The 23,469-nt window shown below is 34.6% G+C and overlaps 2 protein-coding genes across 4 annotated transcripts in view; one reads left to right on the forward strand and one right to left on the reverse strand.

The window, feature by feature from the left end:
* The window catches only part of LOC137249786 (succinate--CoA ligase [ADP/GDP-forming] subunit alpha, mitochondrial-like), a 152,932-nt gene extending 131,276 nt beyond the window's left edge, over positions 1–21,656 (reverse strand). Inside the window, exon 1 of one of the 2 annotated variants that reach the window (XM_067781700.1) lies at positions 20,988–21,656. In XM_067781700.1, coding sequence (XP_067637801.1) covers positions 20,988–21,023 — 36 coding nt within the window. In that variant the 5' untranslated portion in view covers positions 21,024–21,656. The remainder of the gene's footprint in view (positions 1–20,987) is intronic. The other variant, XM_067781701.1, reaches the window with a different exon arrangement.
* On the forward strand, positions 9,549–21,978 carry LOC137249769 (zinc finger protein 454-like). Of its 2 annotated transcripts, none has more exons than XM_067781658.1 (5): positions 9,549–9,932; positions 9,993–10,034; positions 11,573–11,686; positions 18,500–18,613; positions 18,679–21,978. In XM_067781658.1, the coding sequence occupies exons 1-5, from the start codon at positions 9,696–9,698 to the stop codon at positions 19,654–19,656; spliced, it is 1,485 nt and encodes a 494-aa protein (XP_067637759.1). In that variant the 5' UTR covers positions 9,549–9,695; the 3' UTR covers positions 19,657–21,978. The 2 variants fall into 2 exon arrangements, with proteins under 2 accessions (XP_067637759.1, XP_067637758.1); XM_067781657.1 differs by having other exon boundaries at positions 9,550–9,932; positions 18,500–18,625.
* Positions 21,979–23,469: the final 1,491 nt, after the last annotated feature.

Consider the following 23,469-nt stretch of genomic DNA (forward strand, 5'->3'; position numbering starts at 1 on the left):
GCTACACGCGTCATAGACGTGTATTAGACGCTGCAACACATGTATTTAAATGGAGAGCTGCATACGATGCATCTGCGTGAAAGCGATAAAAGCATGAAAGTTTCATGAAAAACGCCTAGAAAAGAGCAAGGACTAGATGTTTGCTTACAAGTTTTTGTTTGAAAACTTTTTTTAACTTTTTCTCACTTATGTGCGGTGGTGAGAAGTTTCCTTTTTAATTTTATGCACAAGCTGTGTTTTTTTTTACATCTATATGCGTTCACGCTTTAACTTTATATGGACTGCTAAGCGTTAAACTTTAAATACACCTCTGAAATTGCTGCGCATAAACTTAGTACTACTAAATGTCAATACGCATTATACTCAGATGTAACTGAAATATGTGTCTATGTTTCACCTCTACATTAATTCTATGTATCACCTCATAAAATGGTGCGTATCCACAATTCATGGCAACTGATTCAGCTATATGTTATACACAGACATACAACAGAGGGTTGTGTCTCCGCTTTTCGGTACACCCTGTGCTGTAGCTACTTGACCACTGTCGCTAAATGGGGCTCCTAACCATTATCTACACCAGGATAGCCGTTTTTTTACCCGCAAACGTAAACGTATATGCGTGTAAAAAAAACACGGCTACAATCAACTTTTGTATAATGGCAATTATAGAGCATAAATTAATTTGTTTAGAAATATTTTTCTTTTTGTACCGACGCTTGGAAGAAGCTACTTATGCAGATCGTGAAGCGTAGAGGAATTGTAGCTACTTGAAATATCTTGTACGCGTCTATGACGCGTAGCCTCATGTGCATCCTGCCTTATGTTGCATTTGTAGTGTAAACAGCCAACAATTGCAATGCCAAACGGGTAAACCACTTAATGTGCCACCCTGTGACGAAATGAGTCGAAACTTTAATCCATTGTGAATGATGACTAATACGGCCCATACATTACACAAAAACCATGCGCAAATATAAAACGACGATATTTGTGCAAATGAAAATTTTGACATACACGGCTCAAAAACACTGCGCAATATTCATTTTTAAAGTAGCGCAACAAATGAAACACGTATTTTAATTGTATAAAAAAGGCACTAATTGTATACAAAATCACTATTTTCCACAGTGCTGGTAATTCACGCGCACAGAAGCGTTTATTTTCCATTGTATTTATAAAATATATATTTTAATTACAAGACCAGCTCAACTCATTGCAGCACTGCGCAATATTCATTTTTCAACTAGGGCAACAAATGAAACATGTGTTCTAATTGTATAAAAAATTATTATTTATTATTGAATTTATGAGAATTCCTGTTACAAGCTAGAGATGGTCCTTGTGCCTTCGATATTAACATTTTTAAGCAATAATTACTGATGTTAAATTATAAGGAACCACAGGTAAACTGTGTAAGATTCACCACACACGAAGAAAAAAGCATGTGCAATATTTGCAGACATGCGTAAATATCAAAATCGTTTTGATTTTAGCGCAGTTCTCTGCGCAAATAGCGCAACCAGTGCACACACCGGGCAAATCCTTGTGCAAATTGGTAATTGGCACAAGGATACTTGAGCCGTGTAATTGGTGTATAAGTGTGATATCTTCTGCATAAACGTCAAAATTCCAAAGTGATTGGATCACCTGATGTGTATTTGACTATCGCTGTCTCATTCTGTCTCTCTTTCTATCACCCGCTGAAGATAGGCGCCGTCATATTGAACAGCCTGTCAAAACGCTGAAAAGTAGCCATATTGAACAGCCTGTCAGGCAGTTGACAGATAAGATAACACACTTAGTCATCATTCACAATGCTTTAATCAACACAAAGCGGCGCATTTTCTAATTGTTGCTGATAGCGTAATTCCCACAATTTAATACAGATGTGTATGCACCGCGCGACTAAACCAAATTTGCATTTAAGCAAATTTGCTGATACGACAAAAATCAACACAAATATGAAGTACATATTTGTGTCGATTTGTATGTAGATATGTATGTAAAGTTTAAAGTAAATATGTATGCAACAATATGTTTAGAATAAGAAAGTATGTAAAGTTTAAAGTAAATATGTATGTAAGAATATGTTTAGAATAATTTAGTATAAATAAGCTGACAATATTTGAATAAAGGCAATTCATATTAAGGCCCCTATCATGAGACAAATTCGATCTTCGACTGTGATCGAAAGAGTTGATCGAACGAATTTTCATTCGGTATTATGACACTCATTCGATCAAGACTAGAGTCATTGTTCGATAATTCGATAAATTCAGGCGTTCGGAAAAGCACATTCCCATCATCTGTCAAATAAAATAAAAGCAAAATTATTTATTATGAAGAAAAAAGCCTAAGTACTGCAACTAGCCAGAAGTATAAAACGCTGAAATGAATTTCATCGCGAAATTGTAGCTTTCTAAACATATTGTTACATGTGTTAAAAACTTACAGCCTCATTATGTTTGGCGAACGATACGCTCAACGAACAATACCTGCTTGGACGATATCGTGTGCTTATGGTTTTCTGAATCTTACGTTGCCGTTTATCGTGTAGCTTTACTTCGTTCGTCAACTACACGATAATCAAGTGTCAAACTTGCAACTCTGTGCACATATGCTTTGTTTTTGCGCACATCCATAAAGTTAACAAAATAAGTGAAATAAAAATAAAGTTGCTAGTGATATAAATACAGTGATATAAATATAATAAAAATGTATCAAGCTATTGCTCTATTAGTGTCCCAAGAAGAAGAATTAAAAATCCAAAGGCGGATATGGAGAGACCGCTCGAATGTTCTTCACTTACCGGACGCTGAGTAAAATAACAAATTGCGCCTGTGTTGACATTGTTTTCAAAATAATTTTATTTGTAGAATTGTTCAAAATTTTCACGTGAACAAAGAAATATTCCAACATATCTTTGACGAAATACAAATATATTTAAAAGATACATTTCATAGCACGCATTTACCACTCCAACTAAAATTATCCATGTTCCTGCGTTTTTTGGCAACAGGCAGTTATCTGAAATCAGTTGGAAATGAAAGCATTTCATCTATGGCCCAGCCTACGGTAGCGAAAGTCATTGATGAATGCTTATCCATTTTTGAGAATCATTTCAGCCAAAAGTGGGTAAATTTTGAGATGAGGGAGGAAGAAGAACGTGCAGTAAAAGAGCACTTCTTTACCAAATTCGGCATACCGGGTGTTGTTGGCTGCGTGGATGGTACTCACGTGCGGATCAAGTCACCTCCTGCAGATATGAAGCACCTATATTACAACCGGAAAGGCTTTTATAGCTTAAAATTGCTGGTTGTAAGTATGTATACTGATAGGCTACGTTCACTATGGTGACAGCTTTTTTTTTGTTTCCTTCTATAGATATGTGACCACAATATGGTCATAACGTTTGTGGATTCAAGGCATCCAGGGGCAAACCACGACTCATTTATATGGAAGCATAGTGAAGCAGAACGGCACATGAGAACACAATATCAAAACGGAAAAAGGAATTTTTGGCTACTAGGTAATTATAGTTTTTAATTTCTCTATGATTCAACAAAAACAAACAAAAATTTTTTGATAAGCGATTCCGGATATCCTCTGCAACCTTATTTAATGACGCCATTTCGGACCCCTTCAGAAGCGGTTCAAACTCGATACAATGAGGTACATTGTAAAGCTCGAAACCTTACCGAACGCTGCTTTGGAGTGGTGAAAACCCGATTTCGCTGTATCATAGGGTCGAGGAGACTTCATTATTCGGTTGAAAAAGCAATAAAAATAATAAATGTTTGCTGCGCAATCCACAATATTTACATTTCGTTTAAGCATGAACTGCCTCTGAGTTTGAACAGCGGCAATCTCTCGGAAGTACATCACGATCTCCTACCCGATGAAGAAGCGTCGAATGCAGCTTTGAATGTAAGAATTCAAATAGCTGAAAACCTCATTTAAAAGAGATTCCGCGTGTTTTCAGCAGCAGTCAAACAGTTTGGAAGATTATGCCAAGAAAACTAAAACTATTCTACAAAAATTGGCGGACTTCACCAATTCATTGATGGTGTGTGCCTATGGTTATGATGATTTCTTTGAACAAGCGCTAAGTTAAGACCTGCCAAGTCGGCAGAAATTCGACAACAGAAATAATAAAAAACTATAACTATTATAGGAATTTGTGATGAAGGATATTCCACATTCAGTGAATCTACCAAGCTACACTGGATGCTGCAATACTACATGGATACAAGTGGCACAGTATCGAGTTTTGACTATTATTCAGCAGCCAATTCGTTACAAAATTCAATTGGTGGTACAGGTACGCGACAAATTGCCAATGAACAATATGTTATTTGTGTGTGTATGGGCGCTGGAATGTGCTCAATTAGGTGCTCACAAGTAAGAGCCGATGCGTATTCATTTACATTAACTGGTGATGTGGGCGTTACAGATCCAGCGCTTTTGGGTACAACATCGGTACAGGTTCAATATTGTACAACAGAACAGTGGTATCGATATGTGTTTTGTTCAAACTGGTATAAGCTTAATTGAACGTGTTGCAGAGAGTCGTTCTGATTCATCCGTACTCAAACTAATTGATTATCGCTCAGCAAAAGTAACTGCAACACGCCCAAAATGGTTGCAACTGCTTAACGATTTTCTTTGCCGTTTCTATAAAATGTCTAATACGAATGTGCTTAAAAGCCATCCAATCTTCAGATTATGGATTTAAATCGCTTGAGCTATAAAGAAGAAATACTTGAGTGCGTTAGGTTAGTTTTGTTTTTTTCTTAACTCCATATATAATGACTACATTCATAAAAAGTTTAAAGATTGGGGCGTCAAAGGCAATGAGGTGGCAGAATTCAAATATAATATTGATAGCTTGTATCAATTCATAAAATTCATAAAATTCATTTAAAAAAACAAGAGAATTTCTATCGAAGTTGATGATAAAACTTGCAAGATTTAACGTTAAATCTTTTCAGAGGCCTAAATCTCGAATAAAGCCTATGTGGAAATATGGTCTGAGTATGTGAATGAATAGTTATGATTGATAATGAATTTCTACAAATTTCATTGTTTTATTGTTTTATTTGCATAAGCTATTAAATCCATGTTTGTAGTATTACTTTAGATATAATCTTTATATCTATACTTTATATGAAATAAATATGTTGTGAGATCCATGTTTTATAGTACATATTTACTATACAGTTGCGAACACAAAAATACCAGTGCCAATTTTTATCAAATTTCAGCAAGTTTCGCTGCAGTTAAAATGTTTTTGCAATTTTTTTTATAAAAATATAGGTCAATATATAATTAGACGAATATAAGTTGGATAAAACTTTACTCAAAAATCGGGAAAATCCAGCGGAGTCTCATGAAAATTTGCAACTTGTTACCAAGAATTTTTAGAAATTTTCTGAGAATTCAGTTTTGTAGCTCATTCTATTTTAGTATTGGCAATTGGCAAAAAATTGGCACTGGAGCCGAAACTTGCTAAAAGTGCCACTACTATTTTTGTGTTCACATCTGTATATCGAAATTGTTCAAGACTTTTATTCATTTACTATCACAAAAAATAAATTAGTGGGAAAAAACTTTTTATCTATCTTATTAAGGTACTTATGCTTTCATAAAGCTTCGTTTTAAATTTTAAGTACTTCTGGTTGAATACTTATGTCTGGAAAGGCCAAGCCATTGTTTCTAGGTCCCTAATCAGTTCATCGACGTACGAGTAACAGAAGCATAATTAGAAGCAGCAACAAAAAGAGTATCGACACTAAAAGCGGAAGAGAAACGAAAATTAGTCGAAGAAATCAATAGTGGATATTCCAAAGAAGTAAAAGTCGAAATTTCCAAATGAAGAGGGACAATAGTTTTAGTGAATCGTAATGATCAGCTCAAAATATAATCTGGAACAAGGCGTTCTTCAAACAATGCATAGTTAAGTGGTTCTTGAAAAGTGCACTGAATTAGCAAAAATCCTCGCGATTCACTAAAACTGTTGTCCCTCTTCATTTGGAAATTTCGACTTTTACTTCTTTGGAATCTCCACTATTTATTTCTTCGACTAATTTTCGTTTTTCTTCTGCTTTTAGTGTTGATACTCTTTTTTGTTGCTGCTTATTATTAAGCTTCTGTTACTCGTCGTTCAAGGAACCGCTCCGGTACGTAGAAACAATAAAGTTTACAACAATTAAGTTTAGGACTCACGTACAAACTCTGTAGTCATATTTGCTACTATAGCTTCTAATGCCTTAGACTGCCGAGAAAAATAGCAACTAGCTGCTCTAACGACTTGGCAATGGAATTTGCAGCATCTGCTTGTAGCATAGCTGCTTCAGCTAAATTTTCGATTGCCTTGGCCTGGGCTTCACCCACGTCAACTTGTGCTTTGGTTGCATCGGCTTGAATTTTCGCCGAATCGGCAATGCGGTGTTGGAAGGTTTGAGTATGAGTGGTTCTGCGCTGCACTCTGCTCGGTGTTACTACAGCGGTCGTGCTGGCATTAACTTCCTCTGTGGAATTTGGCGTTGCACAAGCAGATGGTGGCGTCGGGGACACTGGGCCTGCTATAACACTCACTCCTGCGAATTCAACTAGTGCTGCAGCTGTGGAAGACGTTGCCCTCGATGGCCTTGACACACCAAGTGTCATTTCGCTTGGCGCTTCTCCTTTCGCCATCAGCAGCATTCTGTCTGTAACCTCCTCCACTTCGTTGAGTGGAGACGGCTGAAAGGCCCGCCATATTTGCCGCGTTTTCCGCAATTTTTTTTGGTGCGACATTTGAGGTCGGCAAAAATCTATAAAATAACATAAAATAATAATATTTGGATATACATATGTATGTACATATAATACCTTTCTCCATTCACTCGCTCTTCTTTGAGGTGGACCGTGGGCATTTACTTTTTGCGCAATTTTGGCCCATTGCTCATCAAATAAAGTTTTATTTGCGCCATATACCGGTGCTCCTCTGGCCAGATCCACATTTTCTTCCAGCTCATGAACAAGCACGAGAAATTGCGCGCTTGTGGTCTTTTTTGAGTCTTCTAATATAAAATACAAGTTTTTTATACAATAATAACTAATTAATTAATAATACTCACTTTTTTTGTTTGTGTCGCTCATTTTAAACCAAAACGATAGGTGAACACCTGTTGTTTGTTTTTGACACTTTGTTTTCGTATTGGTAGCAACTTTCGTGATACAGAATACCAATCGACGAGCACTTTCGTTACGTAACAGTCAGCTGTTATCGTTTTGTCTATGGTGTTGCAATTCATAATACGAACACAGGAACGATGATCGTTTTGGAGACGATATCGCCAAACAGAATGAAGCTGTTAACTTCATAATGACCATAGAAGCGTTCTTGGCCTTGCTATCCAGTAAAGATGAATGGCTGCAACAATGCACAAGAGCCAAGTCTATTCCAACCTTTTTGAAATTAGCAACCATTCTCAGATTTTGCGCTAGGGATTGTCTCAACTGAGAATCGGGTACGAGAATGCCCTCGGAATTTTTTCCACTTGATCCTTTCTGCAAGTTCCATTTGTTATAAACGGATTTTGACCAATTTTTTAAACCAATCTTCCAAGCAGTTGTTTTACATTCACGACCTTGGACCTATATGTAGGGTTCTTAAATTATATTGACTCAATTATTTTTATTTAACCTTGTTATTAGCCGTGTTTTTTTTACACGCGTATACGTTTCGTTTGCGCGTGAAAAAAAACGCCTATCCCCACTTAGATAATGCTTAGGAGACCCATTTAGCGGCTGTGGTTAAACAACTAGCTACAGCAACAGGGTGTACCGAAAAGCGGAGACACAACGCTCTGATGGCCATAGGGTATAACATATAGCTGAATCAGTTGCGATGAATTGTGGACACACATAGAATACATAGAATTAGTGTAGAGGGTGAAACAAAGACACATATTTCAGCTACATCTGAGTATAATGCGTATTGAAATTTTGTAGGACAAAATTTATGAGCAGCAATTTCAGAGGTGTATTTAAAGTTTGTCGCTTAACAGTCCATATCAAGTTTAAGCGTTAACGGATATACGCGTGTTAAAAAACACGGCTATTATGGGATTCAAGGGGTTGTGTAGCGCAATATATAGCTTCTCCAACCCAATTGTCAACCTCACCTTCGAGCGGCGAACCCCGTTTCACTAACAGGCGAGGCTCTGGCGACCCCAAGCTCCTCATGGAACTTGGGGGTGGGGAGGGAGGGATGGCCTGAAGGTTCAATGTGGCCATATAAATCGTTCCCGAGATGGTCGGGCCAGCACCTTAATGGTGCTGTGTTACCGGAGCGTATCGGATCTGTATTCGACAAAGGACCATCACATCGATAACACTCCCCAAAGCCTTCGGGGAGTAACGTAATCGCTACAACAACAACAACAACAACACGGCTATTATGTTACTTTGAACTTTCTAATTTTAATTCGTTTTACTACATTTAAATTTTCAATAATTAATTTTTGAAAATTTTTCATTATTATTCAATTATGCATCATGAAAATATAAAATTTTCTTTTAAATAATTTTTGTGTGGATATTAATTTTAATAAAATAAAGCATCCTACAATATATACGATTAATACAAATAGTTTGAAATTACTATTAGGTAGCAAAAAAGTAGAAGATAAACACAAAAAACTTACGTTTCGAACAATTTTCTTATATTCGATACAGCGTCGACAACAAATTTCCATTCGCTTCAAAATTAGATACACAATGAAAATTTCGACAGATATTAGATGTCATAATACCAATTTCAAGTGTGATTTTCAATATTCGATAGCCAGCGAAGATCGAAAAATGCTCATAATGGCCTTAAACTTCAAAATACACTTTTCAGGCAAGGTGCACACGAAGCTACGCGTCATAGACGCGTACAAGATATTTCATATAGCTACAATTTCTCTACACCTCAAGGTCTGCACACGAAGCTACTTTCGAGCGTCGCTACAAAAAGCAAACAATTATTAAACAAAATTAAATTTCTTCAGCTATATCCGTCCCCGAAACCAAAGGAAAATAGGTATTAAACGTTGTTTGCATCCCCGTGCCTTTGTATATTATGAAAAGTAATTTTAAACCACCGAGGACTAGGGAAAATGGTGTTTCTAGTTTCCAACACTTTTTCGCCTTTTAAACGCTACAACAATTTCTGTTGTTGTGTTTAATACTCTTTTTCGCTTTGGTAATATACCTTTCATGCACTTTTATTAGCTAAATTAACATTTTTCAACTAATTACACAAATTTGCATAAAAACAAATATAATCAAACATATTGTTCTTCCTTTTTTTCAAGCGTACGTACGCTCAGCGACCAACGTTGCTGTACGCTTAGCTACACGAAAATTTCATGCTTTGTCGCTTTCATGTAGCTGACGCCTCGTATGCTGCTCTTCATTCAAATACATACAGGATCTCATTGGAACTTAGCTGCGGTGTTCAGCATTTATTTACCAGTTGCATAGTGATGTGTTCATATTGTCGATATTCGCTATAGGTTTAAGAGGGGAAACAATCACCTCTATAAAAAAATTAGATAAGCATAATAACATATATATGTCACCGTAATATTAATTGTAAACAATCGTTCATACTTCTATTAAATCCATTAAAGGCTCAAGTATACTTTTAAATTTTACAAATGATGGCACATAATTCGGAATTGAAACGTGGTGATAGCAGAAAATGTGGAGAAATTTCAGCCTTGCTCTCAAGAGACAAACAAGAATTTTATCTAGACTGCGGGTTTTGTGAATTCACTTATCTTCAACTGAATAACTTTATACAGCATATTTATGACGACCATCAGTCGGAATTCCCACATTGTCTTATCAAGCAGGAAAGTCGAGATTTTTATGATTTAGACAATGCTGTAGAGGTAATAAATTTTGGACAATATGTATGTATGTGGAACTTACTTTAATAATTTAACTTCCAGGAGCATTTAGAAGATGACATATATCAGCCCGAATCTAGCGAGGTAAAATAAAATAAGCGTACAAATAGTCTACAACTGAGGTCGTCTGCTAATATATGTGCAAAAATGTCGGAAGAACTGCCAAATCTGTTTTGGCCTCCTTATAACTTCTGAGCTAGTGAATAGGACCATAAGTAGGTCCACCACTCGGCTTAGGTTTCAAAATTATTCCTCCTCGGAACTCATTTCGGAACCCCGATTTCGGGGTAAAACTTGGTATCAAATGAAAGAGGGAGTTCTCCCGAGCACAAATATATATATTTTAAAGTGCGCAAACTTATAATTTAAAAGTTATTTGTTGTTAAAGTTTGCAAATTTAGCAAATTTCTATAGCACTTTAAATTACAATTTACATATCTTTCAAAACCTTAATCTAAATACATATCTATATAAATTGGCAACGATAAACTTAAATTGCATTTTTGTATATTTCACATTTCATTTTTGCATTGTTTTTACTTATTATAAATGTTTTTATTAAATCAATCGCGCTTTTGTAGCAACATGCACATTTATATATATATATATTTTATTGATGACATTACAAAGCTGTGCTGCCACATAAACAAAAAAAAAACAAATATAAATATTACCTTGCGACATTTCAGTTAATAAAGAAAAAGGAAAATATATATTTTTATATTAATTTTGAGAAGTCGAAACACCTTTCCGCGTAGGCGGCCTTCGGCGTTCGGTGTTCTACCAGCTCGTTCACGAATGCAAAAAAGAGCTTTTTCAAATTTGTAGCAAATAAAGACTAGCAAAGTTAAAGATATATATACATCAGAAGAAAGGTATTTTTATAAGTTATTTTTCGATTCTGCACTTGTTCCGTTTTTTAGATGTGACATTTTGTAATGTCATAAAATATATATACGTATACACATATAAAAGTTGTATAGAAATTTGCAAACTTTAACAACAAATAACTTTTAAATTATAAGTTTGCGCACTTTAAGATATATATATTTGTGATCGGGAGTACTCCCTCTTTCATTTGATACCAAGTTAAACCCCGAACTCGGGGGTGCTAAACTAAATCGCTGCCCTCAGTTCTGTACAACAAATATCTCTTGGTAGATATAAAAAAAAAAATGTAAGGCGCGATAACCTCCAAAGAGATCTAAGGCCGAGCTTCTCTTCCAATTTGCGTCGTGCTCTTGATTTTCCCTACAAATTGGCCGGACGGGACGTACCTGATTTTATGCCAATTCCGAACGGCATCTGCAAGGCAGATGAGTTTTCACCGAGAGCTTTTCATGGAAGGAATACACCCGGAGCGCTTGCCAAACACTGCCGAGGGACGACCCCACTTCGAAAAATTTTCTTCTAATTGAAAAACCTTATTTCTAAAATTTTTGATGTTGCTTTGCCCCGGGTTTGAACCCAGGGCATCCGGTGTGGTATGCGGAGCACACCACGGTGGCCGCCAACTTGGTAGATATACAACTTTTAATAGTCGCCTTTGGAGGTGTGTTATCATTCGTCCTCTTTTGTGGACTTGAAAAAATATTGGAAATTTTGAGATTTTTTTGCTGTAGGACTCTGAAGATGCAGATGCGTTCAATAACTTCGAAACAATTATATTGGAAAAAGATGACGATGGTGATATCAAAAATGAATTTTCGAAAGGCGCTGTCGGTAAAGCTGCACTGGTGAGTTTAAAATTATTAAGCCCACAATTATATTAGTGTCTAATCAGACTTAAGAACAGAAGTCCACAACTAGCCTCAACGCTTCCTGAACTTAAAACGTTTAACAGGTAGTCGCGTATGCGGCAAAGACTGAAATCACGCTATCGCTGGTCCCCCCAGCGGATTAGGGGCTTAGAATATACCCGCGGTACGTATGCCTGCCGTAAGAGGCAACTAAAATACCAAATAGATACAAGGGGTTGTGTAGCGCAACCCTTTCAGCTTGCCAGCGCAATATATAGCTTCTCCAATTGCCAACCTCAATTCTCCAAACCCAATTGTCAACCTCACCTATCCGCGGCGAATCCTGTTTCATTAACCATCGAGGCTCTGGCCATCCCGAACTCCTGATGGATCTAGGAGGTGGGAGGGCGGCATGGCCTGGAAGGTTGTTGTTGTAGCGATAAGGTTGCTCCCCGAAAGCTTTGGGGAGTGTTATCGATGGGATGGTCCTTTGCCGGATACAGATCCGGTACGCTCCGGTAACACAATACAAATAAGGTGCTAGCCCGACCATCTCGGGAACGATTTATATGGCCACATTAAACCTTCAGGCCATCCCCACCCCCAAGTTCCATGCGGAGAGCCTCGTCTGTTAGGGAAACAGGATTCGCCGCGGATAGGTGAGGTTGCCAATTGGGTTTGGAGAAGCTGTAAATTGCGCTGGCAACCCATTGAGAGGGTTGCGCTACACAGCCCCTTGAATCTGGCATTTTCGTCGCCTCTTACGACAGGCATACCTACCGTGGGTATATTCTGACCCCCTAACCCGCTGGGGGTGGCCTGGAAGGTCGCATGTGGTCATAACAAATCGTTCCCGAGATCGTCGGGCTCGGAACGTAACATAACCTTCGGGAAGTGTATTTATCGCTATGAGAAGATGTACGGAGCTGACATATAAACTATAGGCCCCAAAGTGTTGACAAAGTTAAAAAGTTGAACAACATGAAGCAGGTTCGACCTTAAACATACAAGGAGTACTTTTGTTATATATAGTAGCATGCACATACAGAATTAAATTGCACGTTTTATTGTAAACAGATGCAAATAAATATTTTTATACTTCGAGATTTTATGATAACTCAAAAACAACAAAAATATGATAATAAAATGTCCGGATAATAAGAATATGATTGTGGAGATTGAAACCACGTTTTAAACTTTAAACTATATTTTATTAATACGCCTAAATGTATGAGTCTATTTTATTTTTTATTTTTCACAATAATCCAAAATTTTTTGAAAATTGAAAAATCAATATTGAAACTTAAAATATTGATAATACATTTAAAAATTACAAAGTTCAAAGTAACTAAAATACAAAGTTAAACAAAAATAATAAGAACCCTACATTACTCCCCCTTCAAGAAAATTTATCATTAAACAAATTGAATGTAACTCTCTTTTTATGTAGATTCTTGGTGTTGTCTGTGTCTGTTGTTTCAATTATTGCAGGTTTTAATCTATCAATAGGAATAGTTTTAATATTATTATCTATTTCAAGTTTAGAACATTTTTGATCTTTTTCCACAATTTTGTAAGGTCCTTCATATGGTTGTTGTAATGAATGTTTATTATTGACTAACAAATGCAAATTTACAATTTTGAAGATCTTTTGGAACGTAAATTCCAGTATCAGAATCTTTATGATGACTTAAATTTGATCTAACATTTCGAAAATGTTCACGTAAATTACTTAAAATTTCAGTTGAAGAGAAATGTTTAGCTGATGGCACAACAAGTTCCCCTGGCAAACGTAAATTCTGACCAAAAACCATTTCCGCTGGTGTAGCCGAAATATCTTCTTTGTAAATAGATCGCAAACCAAGTAATATGACAGGTAACTCGTCATATCAATTATTTGTGTCCTCTCTAGCTATTATAGTAGTTTTTAGTTGTCTATGAAACCTTTCAATCATAACATTTCCTTGAGGGTGATATGCGGATGTTGTAATTTGGTGACTACCAAGTAATTTAGTTAACTCTGAAAACAATTTCGATATAAATTGGCTACCTTGATCAGTTGTTATCTTTAACGGAACTCCAAACCGAGAAATATATTCTCTAAAAAACTTATTTGCAATTGTAGATGCTGAAATATCTTTTAATGCATATGCCTCAGGCCAACGGGTAAATCTTTCAATAATCATTAAAATATAGCGATGTCCTTTTTAAATAGGTAATGGTCCAACTATATCTAAATGAATGTGCTCAAATCTATTCTTGGGAATTTGAATTTTGACAATAGGGGATTTTGTATGACGATAAACTTTAGACTTTTGACAATTAAGACACTCTTTTGACCAAATATTAATATCCTTATTCATATTGGGCCAATACTATTTTTTAACTATGAGCTGCCGTGTAGCTCTTGTACCCGGATGTGCTATTCCATGTAAAATATCAAATACTGTCTTTCGCAAATTACTCGGTACAAATGGCCTAGGAGTTTCTCCTGAAATTTCACATCAAATATTAAAATTTAAAATGGGAATATTAATTAACTTTAAATTTAGATATTGAGAATCAGATACAAGTTGATTTAAGTCATCATCTTTTTGTTGTACAGTTTGTAAAATTTTAAAATTCAGTTCTGTATTATATATTGCATTAACCTCAAAAGCTCTAGATAGCGTATCTGCTACAACATTGGATTCTCCTTTAATGTATTGTATGTCATCAGTAAACTGTGCTATAAATTCCAAGTGTCTCGTTTGTCTAGGACTTCGTTCTGTTTTTGAATTTAAAGCAGTAGTCAAAGGTTTATGGTCCGTATAAACTGTAAATTGTCGTCCTTCCAAAAGATATCTAAAATGTTGTATATTTAAATAAATCGCCAATAATTCCCTATCAAAAGCACTATACTTAATTTCAGTTGAAGAAAGTTTTTTAGAAAAGAATGCAATGGGTTCAATTTTATTATTGTAATTTTGTTGTATAACGCCCCCAATCGCTGTGTTAGATGCATCTACTGTTAAAGATAATTTAGCATCTTTGTTAAAATGATTTAACAATATCGTAGATGCAAATTCATCTTTAATGCATTCAAAAGCTTCATTCGAATTCTCGTCCCATACCAAAGTTTTGTCACGTTTCTTACTTACTTTGTTAATTAGATCATAAATTTTGTTTGTAAATTCTGCTAGTTTTGGAATGTATCTATGATAATAATTTACCATACCAATAAATTTCTGTGCCTGCTTAACTGATTTTGGACGTTCGAAATTGCGAATAGCTGATACCTTTTCATCGGAAGGTCGAATACCTGTTACAGAAATGTTATGTCCTAAAAAATTTATATTTGTTACACCAAAAGTACATTTACTTGGTTTAATTTTTAAACCGTACTCTGTAAGGCGTTGAAAAAGGATTCGTAAATCTTTTAAATGTTGTTCTTTGTCTTTACTTGCAATAAGTAAGTCGTCAATGTAAGCATATACAAAATCTAAGTCACCTACTACCTCATTTATAAATCTTTGAAAGGTTTGTGCAGAATTTCTAAGTCCGAAAGGCATTCTCATGAATTCACACATACCGAAAGGAGTTGTAATAGCAGTTTTATAAATATCTTCTTCAGCCATAGGATTTTGGTGATATGCCCTAATTAAATCTAATTTTGAAAATATATTTTTATTATGAAGGTTCATATTAAAACCCTGAATGTGAGGTAAGGGATAACGATCGGGAACAGTTACAATATTCAATCTTCTAAAATCACCACATGGACTCCAATCATTCAACTCTTTTTTAGGTACAAGGTGAAGTGGTGATGCTACTGAAGAATTTGAAGGCCGACTTGCCTGTTTTCACTAAGAAATCAAACTCCGTTTTCGCGACTTTGTATTTTACCGGATCTAAGCGCCTGGGCTTAGAAAATGGAAGACTACCTTCTGTTACAAGTCGATGTACTGTTGTATGTTTAACAGGTTTAGTATAATCTGGCTCTGAAATAAGTGACGGAAACTCTTTTAATAATTTTGTAAATTTATTGTCAACCACAAATAATTTGGGTAATGGGATATAACAAAAGTAAGATACTGTATTAACTGAGAGATTGGTTAATGGATCTACTAAACGTTTATGTTTAATATCTATAAGAAGACCATATTTACAAATCAGCGCCAATTATTGGCTTGGCTATATCCGCAATCAAAAATGTAAAGGGAAATTCACGTATTAAACCCAAATTTACGTTCAAAAGCCTTTCCCGTAAGTGGCAATTGTTGAACCATTAGCTGCAGTGAGAATTATGTCGGAACGTTTCGTATGCGGAAATTTAGACGTGGGTAATACCAATATTTCTGCTCCACTATCAATTAAAAAATTTTTTTTGTTTTCTCTATCAAAAATAAATAAGCGACGGGTCGAAAATTCTAAATTTCCGTTGTTCGTCGCTGCAAGAACGGAAGAATTTAGTTTGTTGAATCTTTGTTTTTTGTTATAAGAACAAGGTTGTTCACAACTTCTAGCATTATTTCCAAATTTGTAGTGAAATCTACACGACCAATTTGGATTATTACGCGAGTTAGAACGACGCCTAAAAGAATTTCTAAAATAGTTCCGCATCCAAATTTGCTTTAAAATATTTTCGCTAAAATTTGACCCTGCTAATATAATTAATGAACGATAAAATTCTGAGGGCTTACGATCACCCATATCAGAATCGTCTAAAATTTTATCAAGCTTCGAATTTTCGCTAAGTGAGTGTCTTTCTATCAACACTTTTTTAAGTTCAGTAAATTTTTTATTAATAGGGGTATTTTGGATAAAATCCAAAATAGTTATTATCACTTCCTGCGGAAGTGCTGTAATGATGTGTTCGTATTTAGTGTTTTCTTGTGTAATTTTTTTAGTACTAAATTGAGTTTCTGCATGAATAAACCATGCTTCCGGGCAATTAGTCCAAAATTGTGGAAGTTTTACGGAAACTGACAAAATTTCATTTTGAGTAACATTTGCATACGGATTTGTAATTTGTTGTGGGGAAGTGTCATTTGATAAATCTATCAAAGAGTCATTTAAATTATTAGTAAGTGTAGATGTTTGTGTATTATGTTGTGGTGAACGAAACATTTTGAATTAAATAAAAAGAGAGTTCACTAACTAAAGAGTAAAATAAATTAGTAATTCTATAAAAAAGGAGTTTACAATAATAATAAGAATAATATATTTATATTTTAATAGGCATACATAAAAGATATTATTATTTAAATACTTGCGAATATTTATTTATTTATGCAATGGCTTTTGATGATGTTGTGTTTGTAGTTGTTACTGTTGCTGCTGCTTCCAGCTCTATTTGGTTGATATTTGTTTAATGATTGCTGTTTTTGTATTTGTATACACTCTGATAAGTGTTTTTGTTTATTTGTTCCAATTTCCTCACGCTGCGTTTCTACACACCAACAGACTTCAAAATAATACGTCGTAGAGTTGCAGCACAAATAGCACCGATAATAGGCAGCGTTGGGTAGCACACCTCGTATTTGATTTGATGTTTGATTGTCTATTATTGTCTAGTCTGTTGACTATTTATTCTATATATGAACCGATATTGTGGTGAGATCTCTGTTTGTTTTACCAGTTTTTTATGTATATGCTTGTAATATATTAAACTTTTGTAGATGGTTATTAGTAACCATTTAATCACAATTCCTTTGGTCAGCTGATGAAGATGTCAACCAAGTACTTCTCTCACTACTTATATATATATATATATATGTAGCTTCACACAATACTAAACAAATATTTCCAACTGACAAATACAGGAAAACCCAGCATAGGCCATTCTGTTTATAGATCAATAACCAATAGTTCCAGCAACCTGATTTGCATTACAACCTGATTGATTTGATTATGCCAGATTTTATTTATCGTTGTTATTGGATTCACTTGCATATTTATTTACTTCTTCACTTTCTACTTCTGTTAAATTGAAATTAGGTTAGAATTTATCACAAATCGTCAAATCGTCTAAATTTAAAATTTTTTTTAAATTAGCCAAATTTTCGACGTTTGATTTGGATTTCATCAAGTTGTTTCTGTGTTGTAAGCTTTTTATGTGGCCTTTGGTTGGTTTTACATTAAAACTCTTTTCTTTTTATTGAGTTCTTCCAACAGCATACTGCACTGATTCAAGTTTTTCTTTTGTGAATTTTCTACTTTCACTTTTCTATTTTTCTTTGTTTCTATTTTTTACTTGTCTCCGTCAAAGTCGCGTTGGTTTTTGCTATTTTGTAAACAACTTTTGTTGCGAACTTTTGAACTTTTTTTTTTTTAAATTTGCACACAACACAATTTTTAAAATAGGCAGAGATCGCCAATGTGGAGATTGAAACCACGTTTTAAACTTTAAACTATATTTTATTAATATGCCTAAATGTATGCGTCTATTTTATTTTTTATTTTTCACAATAATCCAAAATTTTTTGAAAATTGAAAAATCAATATTGAAACTTAAAATATTGATAATACATTTAAAAATTACAAAGTTCGAAGTAACTAAAATACAAAGTTAAACAAAAATAATAAGAACCATACAATGATCAATGATCACATATATATAATACTTAAAAAGACAAAAAAGACCGCTATAATCTCATTTTTACATATAATGAAACTGTGTGAAAAAATAAAACTTCGTTTGCTTTTTCTAAAAAAAATAAAATTTCAGATTGATTATGTTTACAATAAAACGTGCAAAATAGAGCGTCTTTAAGTAAACTTACTAGATACAATTTTGTTTAACAATACAATTTTTATACGAATCAACAGAACATTAACAAAAGAGAAATTATTTCAAACTCAGAAAAGAAGCGGCACAGGACATTACAAGAGTTTGCCAATGACGTTGATGACGCAAAAGAAGTTATTGAAGCCGCTTCTAATGTAAACACAGCAGTGGGTATTTTTTAATTACAGTTTTAATTAATATGCCGACGTTCCATTTGCAGATCAGATCTAAACCAATAACTAAAGAAATTAAGATAACAGACACCATCATAGATGTTTCAGAATGTATTATCTTGGCTGGAATACATAAAAAGTATACATGTCTTTGGGATGAAAACGATATTGCATATCGGTTCAATAATAGACGTGACGAAGCGCTAGAGTGTGCACGTGAAGAGTTCAACAAAGCTACTGGCTTGCATCTAAATGATTACGAGTTTGAAAGGGAATTACTGCGATTACGAAAAATTTGTACATATGAAAAGAAACAAAAAATTATATGCACACAAAATAAAACGGAATATAAAGCATCATGCATATATTATGACCACATTCAATATCTTGAAGTCGATGTGGCACCATTTGTATGCTCAATATGCGGACAACAATATCCCGCCTTAGGAAAGTTAAAAGTCCACGAAGCGACACATGATGGTTCCAAGCCATTCAAATGTAATATATGTGGACGCGGTTTTCAATGTGGAAATTATTTCACAGTTCATTTGCGACGACATGCACAAGATCTCAGATATCCTTGTGAAGTGTGCAACAAGATCTGGGCAACAACAACAGAAAGAATGGTTCATATGCGTACGCATACAGGTGAAAAACCATATGTTTGCTCTATTTGTGGGTCAAAATGGACAACTTCGTCACAGTTAATAGATCACACTCAACGACATAATAAAGAGAGGCGTTTTAAATGTGAAATTTGTAGTAAAGGGTTTACTTCGCCATCAATGCTAAGGGAGCACGTGAAGACTCACACAAAAGTACGCGCTTTTATATGTGACACTTGCAAAAAAGGATTCAAATGCAGGAAACACTTAACACAACACAAACGTATTCACGACATTGAAAAAAGATACGTCTGTAAAATTTGTGAAAAACGTTTTGCTCAAAGTGCCGGCCTTAGTGGGCACATGAAATCACACGGTACAATTCCAACGACATACCCTGCCGATACTGATCTAAATTGAAAAGTGCTTGTGTTATTATTTTATTTATTTTTTAAGCTCAGCATGTAGACGTAGATAGATAAGCGTTACGTAATGCGCCATGCGCGCGACGCTCATTCTTCTTTATATTGATATTGTTTTTTTGCATATATGAAAAGCCGGCGCTGAAAAATGTATATTAAAATTGAATGAAAGCGAAACTTATAAACATATAAGTAGAAACGGAATTAATCATATTTTTCCCTTAAAACAATGCTCTAACGCCCGCGGGCATTATTTCCTTTTCAAAAGGGAAATAACGCCCGTTGACAAAATGAAATAACACCCGCGGGCTTTATTTCTTTTTAGAAAAAGAAATAATGCCTGCGGGTTTTATTTTATATTTTCAGTCCCTGCTACCAATTATAACCTAAACAAAAAATAAAATAGAATAATACAAAATAAAGTATATAAAATAAAACAAATTGAAAAAGTTTCGAAAAAAATTAAAATGAAATGAAATAAAACAATATTAAACAAATAAATTTAAAAAAATGAAAAATTTAGTCAAAAATAGCTCAAAACAAAATATAATAAAATATGCTTAAGTAGAATTAACCAAATAGTTTTAAATAAAATAAAAATTATGAAATGAAATAATAATAAAATAAAAGAGAAAAAATAAAGTAGAACAAAATTAAAATAAAGAAAGCGGTGTTATATAAAAAAAAGAACGGTTAAACGTTAATAAACCTAAATGATAAAATTTAAGTAAAAAATAAAATAAATATTTATGAGTTTTTCTCACATTAAATTGTTTTTATATTAACTAATTTTATTTAATTTTGTTCATTGTATTATGAATGATTTTAATTGGTTTTGTTTCTGAATGGATAGCTACACTGCCCGCGGGCGTTATTACCTTTTCAAAAAGTTATAATTCAATGGCTGTTTTGCATGCGATGTGCTGCAAGTTTAAAGGTCTGGCAAAGTTGACATAGTCATAACCATATTGTGGCGAATATTAGTATTTCTAACATCCACTATACTGTTAGTAAAAAAAACACAACGACAGTAAAGGCCAAATTAAACTTCCTTAATCCTAACGCCATAGTCGTAAACATACCCATATCCATATCCATCAAAATTAAGAAAACGCAAAAAAATTACAAACATATTCCACAAAAAAGGTAATAGTCTAGTTGAGGGGTCGACTGCTAATACGCGACGTAAAAATTCGAGAGTGGTACCCAGAGACGCGTTTCGGATCTCGAATCCGGTGGCGGAAAACCTCTATCTCTGATACTTCTCGAGATATTTGCGAAACCCCCCCCCCAAAATGCCCTATCTTTAAACCCCACTTAAACACTCACTGCGCACTGATCACTCACTTCACCACTTTTAATCATTTTATTAACATGTTTTCTCTTTTTTTTTTATCAAAACATTCAACCAAAATAGTTTTATTTTTATTATTTTCTTTGTTTTATAGCACAATAAACTTTTGTTCCACCAAAATATTTTTTTTTTTCAAGCTATAAGCTGTTTAACCAGCTAATAATGGCAGAGTAGTAATGCACTCTATACGCCAGGTTATTCTTGTGTTTTTAAACGAATTTAAGGTTCGGTTTTTTATTGGCACCACGCCATTCTGTCATATGTATTTAAGGCATCACGCCAGATTATTCCGTTAGTTTATGTATATTAACTTTACAGTTAGGTTTTTTGTTGGCACCACGCCATTTTTCACATTAAATTATTTGTAATACGATTTGGTGTTATATGGCCCGCGCCAGGTTATAAATTTTTTACTGATTCCTGTTGAGAGTGCTCAGCCCCTATCTGACACCAGATCAGTGGAACCTCGCATCTCCCAACTCCGCCGAAAAGCCAAAAGGAAGCACTAAGCCAACCTTAAGGCCTAAAAAATTTTCGGCTCAACTAACAAGCCCGACAAATTACAGTTGAGCCGAGGATGACCCGCGCGACCACTTTGACTGAACGACTAGAACGGAATGAATGCACCACCAAAATATTTGCGATGAAAAACTGCCAACTTTGCCACTGGATTCTACTTTTAGTTCCATTTATTACACCCCGCTTACACTATGCGCTTTAAAAACAAGTTCCACAAATATACCACGGAATCTTACCTCATGTCTACACTCGCCATCGTCATTCCGGTTTTTGTTATTTTACGTAAAACTACTAAAGGATCACGAAAAATATTGAAAAGGCAACGCAAGATCGAAAAGTAATGCTGAAAACATCTATTTTTAACATTCTCAAGAAAAAAATTCAATTTCAATAAATTATTGTTAACCACTATAAAACCACGTTAAATTATATAAGTTACATAAATTACACGTTTGTTTTATTTAATCTGAAAAATGGGTTTTATACCTATGATGGTATTTCATCATTACCTAGAGCTCAGCGCCTCTTACTCAACTGTCACATAAGGATAGAAATACTTCACTTGGTATTTTATTACCAAATATATATGGGTACTCGTAGCATACTTGGCAGACTTAGTTGATTTGAGAAGTGTCATGCTTGGCATTGTGGATAAAACAAGTATGATATCCTATCCGTAAACTCCCTGACAGGGTGATCAAGATGGCTACCTTTTAGTGATTTTAACAGCAAGTTCAATATGGCGGCGCATATCTTCAGCGGGTGATAGAAAGAGATGCAGAATGAGACCATGATAGTAAATTAAAAATCAGTTGATCGGTTCTATTTGTAATTTTGACGTCTATGCAGAAGTTATCACACTTGTCTAATCCACAATGATGCTTGGCAGGCTTAAGTTGATTTGACAACTGTCAGATAAGTTCCGTTTAATGATTTTTGAATGTGATTGATAACTCAAGTCATTTTGCTTTTCAAAAATAAAAATTTCTTTTGGAAAAATAAACATAATTTTTTTTTTTTATTTACTGGACTTTGGAACTATTGCCATAAAAGGTAAGGCTTCCTAAAGTAATCCTCGCGTTCTAATGAAAAGTGATACAGATCCCGATAGAAATTTAACATACAAATGCAACAACAATGTGATTATTATTGCATTTCCATATTAAATTTTTATCGAGATACTCTTCATTGGAATGCAGGGAATATATTTAAGTACGTGAATACTTATTAATCTTTAATTAACAGATTAGAAAATGGAAACGGAAACAAGGAGAAACGAAGAGGACGAGGCACTTATTGATTTTGTGCGAAAGCATGAGTGGCTCTACAATGTCAAATCAGCTATGTATAGGAATACCCAATCCAAGAATAGACTGTGCAAATAAATTGATTATTTCGTATAGGTCGGCCTCTAGTTGATTCTCGGATTGAGATACAAATTATAGAGTAGCCTATTTTGGACCAAGTAAAACGGACTTGACCAGATTTCATAAAAATTCTTGAAGTGGTTTCCGCGATCACCGGCGCGAGTTTTCCATAAATATAACACGGTGAAGTGCATTAAGATATGTTGAATTTTATAAACATAAACAATATTGGACAGTCAAAAATAATGACGGATATAATTTGACAAAGAATAATTACGTTAACCTGACTTTACAAGAAAGCGGTACCGCTTTCCTAGGAAATCAAGCCTTTAATGTGAATTACCAAAATATGTCGTACTGTAAAGCGTCGCTACTGCTACATGTCGTGCAGCGTAATGGGCTTACCTTAAGAAATGACTTCTTCGTGGTTAACGTTAACCACTTTACTCACCATTTTGCTAACCAATTTTTACGTAAAAAAACTAGTTAGTGGTGAGTTTTTTCGTCTATGCTTTGGTCATCATTCGTTGACAGCTTGTATTCAACTTGGAGTGTCAAGTTGCCTTATAAC

This window comes from Eurosta solidaginis, chromosome 4 (assembly GCF_040869045.1).
Source record: "Eurosta solidaginis isolate ZX-2024a chromosome 4, ASM4086904v1, whole genome shotgun sequence".
Taxonomy (NCBI): domain Eukaryota; kingdom Metazoa; phylum Arthropoda; class Insecta; order Diptera; family Tephritidae; genus Eurosta; species Eurosta solidaginis.

Bases quoted from the DNA above. Each gene is read 5' to 3' on its own strand.
- LOC137249769 (XM_067781657.1), top strand. From the start codon at position 9,696: ATGATGGCACATAATTCGGAATTGAAACGTGGTGATAGCAGAAAATGT. The intron at 10,035-11,572 runs GTAAAATAAAAT...TTTTTGCTGTAG, and splicing joins ATCAGCCCGAATCTAGCGAG to GACTCTGAAGATGCAGATGC. The intron at 18,626-18,678 runs GTGGGTATTTTT...TTCCATTTGCAG, and splicing joins CTTCTAATGTAAACACAGCA to ATCAGATCTAAACCAATAAC.